Source organism: Andrographis paniculata, unplaced genomic scaffold (genome assembly GCF_009805555.1).
Source record: "Andrographis paniculata isolate CXL003 unplaced genomic scaffold, ASM980555v1 Contig37END, whole genome shotgun sequence".
NCBI lineage: Eukaryota > Viridiplantae > Streptophyta > Magnoliopsida > Lamiales > Acanthaceae > Andrographis > Andrographis paniculata.
In genome coordinates this window covers 641,498-648,868 of record NW_026137570.1, presented here as the reverse complement: position 1 = coordinate 648,868, position 7,371 = coordinate 641,498, and the positions used below count along the sequence as shown (strand labels likewise).

Sequence of the window (7,371 nt, the reverse complement as noted above, 5' to 3'; positions counted from 1 at the left end):
ATGAAAGGTAATATACTCCTTCCGTCATCTAACTAAAACTAAATATCCATTTATTTTTTTGTATTAATCTTTGGATATTAATTATTATATTAAAATTTATTATAAATAAAAAAATTGCAAAAATATTTTTATTAGTGTCTTATAATAATAATATAATGACATTTGCATAAAATATTATACAAATATAAAAATATTTTTTACGTTAACTACAATGAAGCAAAAAGTAAATGAACATATTGCTAACGGGAGTTTATTTTTTTCATGTAAAAATTATGTTTATTTTATTATTATAGTTTGTCTGCTAAAAGATGTATTAAAATAGCAAATGCGACTGGTGGATTACAATATTTATTTTATACAATGTATTGTCGATTTTATATATTTTATTTCCGTTCTTGATTAGTTATTATATTATATTTTTATTATGTTCTCGATTAGGAATATAAAAAATTTAAATATCTGATCATTTATTAAAAAAAAATAAAAATGAAAACTCCATATCTCCTAAACCGCCTCCACCACACTGCGGTTACAGGCGGCACTCTCGACCGGCGCCGCCATAGATTTTCGCATCTCCGTCGTCCACACAAAGTCGAGATTGTACAGCACCGACACCAGAGTCACGGCGGATAGGAAAACCACCACCGGACCGAATATCCAGAGCAGCAGCGGCACGGCCGTGTAGAAGAGGCGATTCCCGACCGTGTTGAGCGCGAAGCCTTTCTCGAGCAATTCGGCGACATAATCGACGGTAACAATGCCGCCGGAGCTTTCCGGCGGGCAATTGACGAGGAAATTGACCTGATTGATGAATCGGATGGAGAGAGAGTAGCAGAGGAAGGCGGCGAGGAAGAAGGCGAGGAGAGTGACGTATTTGAGCGCCGTCATGAACTCGCCGTGAGCTCCGTAGACGGCGTCGTTGAGAGGCTTTTTGACGCTGTAGGTGCTGCTGATGACGGCGGCGAGGGCGGAGCTGAGGAGGATGGAGGTCGTCGCCATTAGCGTGCACCCCATTATCGTGTTCCTCAAGGTCTGTACGGCCAACACGTTTTTCTTATCGTTCTCCTGCAATTATTTAATTTTTTTTATTAAAATGTTCTCATTCAATAAAAAAATAAATTCTAACACATATTTGAATTAATATTAAAAAAAAATAATATATACACGTTATAATATATAATTGAGAGTATGTTTAAAAATTTAACTAGTAATTAATTATCATGAAGAGAGAACGAAGGGTGTGTTTGTTTTGTGTTTTTGATATTTTTTTTTTTATGTGAGTTTTGTAGATCAATCTAGATAATATAAAAGTAAAAAATACTCTGCAATATATTAATTTTTTTTAGAAAATATGTTAGAATTGTTGAAAGAACAAAGCAAAAATGTAATAAAATTGGTGAAAATTGCAATAAATATATATTTAATTGAAGATACTAATTAAATGTTGAAAATATTATTTTGGTGGTAATTTTAATGTACAACTAAAAAAATAAAAATAAATTTGACATAAGAAGGAAGTAGCAATTTTATATTTAAAATATTATATCAATTAATATTTATATTTTATATCAAATTAAATAATTATTTCAATTCAAAATTTTAAATTCAAATATAAAACCAAAACTCTATGACTAAATATATTATTTATTTGGTTATGGTTTAAAATTGATTTGAATTTTGATTTAATATTTTATAACAAAAATTAATAATTTTTTTATAAAAACTATAGGAGTTTGAATAATACTCCCTCGTTTCACGTACAGTGTCTGCTATTAAAAGGGGTGTAATTAGTAGATAATTAAGAATATATTAGTAAAAATAATTATCCTATAATATAAATAATTATAAATTAAGATTAAAATAACTATTTAGTTTAATTAAAATTAAAAAAAATAAATTAAAAATTTTAAAATGAGATTAAAGTGTATAATCATTTTCCAAAAAAAGAAAGTGACATTTTATGTGAGACGGATATAAACGGCAATATGGACATGGTACATGGGACGGAGAGAGTAATATTGGTAGTTGATATACAAACAAACACACCCTAAGACCTCCAAAACATTTATCTAAAAATCAAGCCTTGAAGCTGAATATTACAGTGTAACATTTTGTGAGGAGAAAATTATCGCTAATGTGATTTATTATTATTATTTTTTTAAAAAAAAATTGTATTATTAAGAATTTTAAAAATATTTGTATATATATATATCTATAATACAACGTCTAAGCGTAATTAATTAGTTCAATTAATGCATTTTCAGTTATAGCGTATATAAAAGTCGTGTGTCTCAGCTCCATTTATGGTAAAAAACGTGCACGAATGAAATTACGCTTTTAGCCTTCGTTGAAAAACAAAGGATAATTTCTTCATAATTTCAGTATAATAAAAACTTACTTATAAAAAAATATACATTGCTATTTTTTATTAATTTTTACATGTCTTTTAAAAAATTAATATATTTATATACACTTATTATTTTTATAATATTTAAAAATTTCTTTATACCTCATATAAAAAGTATCCCTTTAAATTATTTCACAAAACAAATAAGAAATCAAAATTTTTTGCCCATAAATAAATTGACTATAATTATAAAAGGCTTCAAGAATAATCTAAAATATAGACCCAAACATTTATTTTCAAAAATACTGAACTATATGGAAATTTAATTGACTAATGCTATGTTGTTTTAGAATTTTGTTTTAGTTTTTTTATCCTAATTATATATAAAATTATAGTATTTTTTTCTCAATAAAATATTATATCAATATTACTACTAAAAAAAAAATAAAAAATCGAACTTCAAATAAATGCAGCTAATTTAGCAATTTTAGGTTTGTTCTCTTATGTCTTAACTATTTTAAATTTAAAATATTATTTGCATTTCTTAATAAAAAATATATCCATTTCATTTCAAAATACTTAAATAAAAATAATAATTCTTTTACTCAAAATGCTTTCATAAATTTTTCAAAATATTTTTATAATTTATAATTAATTAACAATAAAAATTTAACTAATCTTAAAAAACTAAAAGAACAGAGTCACCATTTAGCATGTAATAATAATAATAATAATAATAATAATAATAATAATAATAATAATAATAGAATGGAGGACCTTGATCATGGCAGAGACCCAAAATCGACGGCCACGAGAGTTGGTTCCGATGATGGTAGAGAAGGGGTGCGTACGGACCATATGCCATAAGTATAAATGGTAAGCCAAACACGCCGCTAATCCCAGAGGCACTAATATCACGTCCAGATAGCATTTTCTCCATTCCATCTTCTGCTTCTACTCTTCAATCCCATGCATATATATAAGGCCCTGTTTGGCTGCAATGTATATATATATATATATATATATAACATGCCCGACAAAATTTATTTTGGTTAAAAAATACTAGCTACTAATTGATAACTAGGTGGCCTCCACTACACTTAAATTAATATATATATATTATATACGAAATGTCTTGCTCATTAATTATTTGTAAGTTATTATTTGCCAATTTTGTCTTTGCTTCTCTTTCTATGTACTAATTTCTAATTTTGTGTCATTTTTAAAAATGTCTGACCTCCAAATATATAAATATTAATGTATATATATATATTACTAAAAATATAATTAATAACTAATTAAAAATATATTAATAAAAATAATTACAGTACTATGTAAATAATTTTAGATTGAGATTTAAGATAAATAATTAATATAATTAAAATCTAAAAATTATAAATTAGAAAATAAAAAATAAGATTAAAATGTATATTTTTTTTATATATAAAAAAAATAACATAAAATATGAAACGAAAAAAATCAAAACAGTAACATAATATGTGGGGCGGAAAAAGTATATTGAGGGTGACCGTTAGGATCAACACTCTAACCGCAAGCGATAACAGAATACTGTTTTACATAAAAATATGTATTTCAAAACTCTTCATATATGTCATGAATTATTATTTTATCTTTTAAATAAAATCTGTATAAAAATAATTTTATATTTAATAGCAACTTCTAGTACCAGAATATTATCATGTGTATTAACGTGATACGGCCAAAAATTGATTATCCATGTGGCAGTTTTTAGTATTGAATATTTAATTTACATCAATTTGATATTTAATATATATATATATATATATATTTACTACTAATAAATATACAAAATTAAATCTACTTAATTTTTCAACAATTTCATATTAAGCTAAATTAGAACAATTTCGATACAAAATTTTAGTTGAACGACCAAAATAATAAGAACTATCATAATATGAGGCTAAAAAAATATTTATTTGGACTTGAATAACTAATAATATATATATTTTTAATTTAAGTAATGTTGAATTTTTTTTTGTCTTTTAATAATCCATCCAAAACAATATTATTATTATTATTATTATTATTATTATTATTATTATTGTTGTTGTTGTTGTTAATGTGTTGGTCATAATTAGTGCGTCCTTGATTTAATTAATTAATTAACTAATTAATTAATATACTACAAATTAAATTAGTGATATTCTGAGTGGAGATAGGCGCATGCATGCATGCATGCATTGCATGTCTGTAAAGTGGTAATAAATAATAATTATATGGTAAATATGCACCACTTTCTTTTCTTTTCTTTTTTTTTTTTAAAAAAATTATTATTATATTTTAATAATATGTTATAAAGTTGTTTCACACTTAACTACTAGTTGACATAAGCAATACTACATAAATATATAATTTAACTAACAACAGTATATTAGTTTTATATTATGATAGTTAATAAATATTATAAAATAGTACACGAATAATAACTTAGTAAAACTTTTATTGTTATGTAATTATATTATACTACTTAGTAAGAATCTTTTATATAATTATTCATCATATTGTATAACTACCGTTAATAAATATAAATATATAGTACTTTTGATTTTCTATAAAAATATATTATTATTATTATTATTATTTTTAAATATTGTTTCATTAAAATTCAAATAAAACTATTCAAAAATTCAAATTAAAACCAAAGGAACTTAATACTCTCAAGTAACAATATATATAACTATTTTGACAAAAGAATATATCTTCTACATAAAATTAGTACATTTTTCTAAATAAAACGACATCTCAAAATTAATAGCTAGATAAAATATATCAAAATTATTTTGGAAATTGGAGGAGGTAGCAAAATTAATTAATATGGATATAAATGGATTTATGGCCCTACTTAAATTTAATTTATTCATTGAAGCAAACCATTTTATTTAATTACGTTAAGAAATTGATTTAGGTATATAACCTAATTTGAACCTCTAACATGCTTAGGGTTTCCACCAAACCAATATAGGAAATAAGTGTATTATATTATACTTTCTCCGTCCGGCTTTAAGGAGCTCATTTATCTTTTCATTGTACTTAATATTAAAAATATCTTTATATTTGTATAACTTTTCGCACAAATGTTATTGTAATAATATTATAAGACACTAATAGAAGTATTTTTGTCTTGATTTGTACTATGTTTTCATATAATAATTAATATTCAAGTATCAATGTGCAAAAAGTAAACGAGACCTTAGAACTTGACAAAAGGTATTATTATATTTTTTAGAACGGTGATCTAATATACTCCTTGATTATGAGTAAATATGATTAAATTAGAATAATTAACACCTAAAATACAATAAAATAATTATAATTTTTTTTTCTTTAAAGAATTACGACAAATTTGTAACAATTCAACTAAATTAATAACCAAAGTGATCATATTTGATGGGGAAAAAACAATAGTAGTAATATTAAATAAATCAAACCTAAGTGATCATATTTGATGCCCAATTATAATTCAAGCTACCTCAGAAAAATATGTATCCACCCACTAATCAAATATTGTGAATTTTCATGACCAACAAAATAAATTTATAATAATTCATTTGCAGGGTGGACAAATTTATTTTATTTTATTAGTAATAGTGGAATTAATTTTAAACTTGGGTGGAAATCCACCTGCTCTTTCGGTCTTCCATAATTAAAAATGTATTACTTTTGCACCGTCTCAGTGCACTGCATATTACATAGTCTAAGCTCTGATATCATATCGGATGTAGAATGATCGTCTCACCTAAAAGTTCAAATTGTTAAATAGACGTAATTATTAATTATTTATCCATAGACGAGAGTCCTCAATAATATTCATATCTTTTATACATATTCTGAAATGGCTGAGTACTAATCGATATTCACCCCATTATGTAAAAATGTGTTTATTATTCTGGCAAAGATATGATATTAACTATCAGTTTTTTAGATATTCAAAACTCTAAATTTATAACAAATAATCTGGTTTTTTATTCGGGTGTGTTTTGTTTTCTAACTTATTTTTAAATGTATTTTTAAAAAATATATAAATAATAGGTATTCTTAAATAATATTTTGAAAAAGAAAAATATTTTCAATATAAAAAAGTAATTTTACAATAAATTATATAGTAACATATATGTATATACATACATATATTGACATAACATGCATTAGTTATTTTATAAATAGAAAAATTAATTGAACCTAAAATGGTGACATGAGCTTAAAACGAAGAAGGAAAGAAAGTGGAGTATGCCGAATGCGGTATTTACCTAATTTGTAGTGCAGCTTTAGAACAACAAATTATGTATTATTTGATTACAACAACATAATATAATATAAATACAATACATTTGATTAATGCATTAGATACAATATTTTATAACACTTGTAATTATGAACAAATAACACATGTCTAATAATAACTTGTGATATTTGATTAATGCATTAGATACAATATTTTATAAAATAAATATTTAATAAACATTTTTTAAAAATTCATAAAACTTGTATAATAAAAATTTAAAAATCAAACTTAAAAATAACACAGCCTGGAATAAGACCTCTCTCTCTCTCTCTCTCTTTCGTTTTTTTTTTTTTTTTTGTTTTGAGATATCTCAAATTTCAAAACAACTGAGTTAATATCATTGAGAAAAACACAACGTGCTTAAAAAACAAGAAGCACTAAATGAATATAGCGAAATAAACTAAAATCTATAGTATGTAATTTTTGGAGTTTTAACCTTATTTTTTAATAGTTTCATCCAACAATTTTTTGGTTGATGATGCGGTAATTTACAAAAAAAAAAAAAAAAATTATTATATTTTTTTTCGTCCGTCAAAATTATGTCGATATGATTGTGCACGAAAAATAAAAATATTAATATTTTAATGTTTAACTAACGTTAAGTAAAAAATAAAGTAAAGTATTATATAAAATGTATTAAAAATTTGATAAAAAAATATAATATAAATAGAAAAAATAGTGTCAAATTAATTACTATTTG

General features: G+C 23.9%; 1 protein-coding gene across 1 annotated transcript; it reads right to left on the bottom strand.

Annotated features, from left to right (window-relative positions):
• Positions 1 to 443: 443 nt before the first annotated feature.
• LOC127250568 (uncharacterized) lies at positions 444 to 3,312 on the bottom strand. Its single transcript, XM_051273918.1, has 2 exons — positions 3,125 to 3,312; positions 444 to 1,065 (listed from the first exon to the last, which is right to left on the bottom strand). The coding sequence occupies exons 1-2, from the start codon at positions 3,290 to 3,292 to the stop codon at positions 505 to 507; spliced, it is 729 nt and encodes a 242-aa protein (XP_051129875.1). The 5' UTR covers positions 3,293 to 3,312; the 3' UTR covers positions 444 to 504.
• Between the last annotated feature and the right edge of the window lie 4,059 nt (positions 3,313 to 7,371).

Coding starts and splice junctions, on each gene's coding strand:
- LOC127250568 (XM_051273918.1), bottom strand. CDS start 3,292: ATGGAATGGAGAAAATGCTATCTGGACGTGATATTAGTGCCTCTGGGA. Junction 1,066..3,124: donor GGGTCTCTGCCATGATCAAG/GTCCTCCATTCT, acceptor AAATAATTGCAG/GAGAACGATAAGAAAAACGT.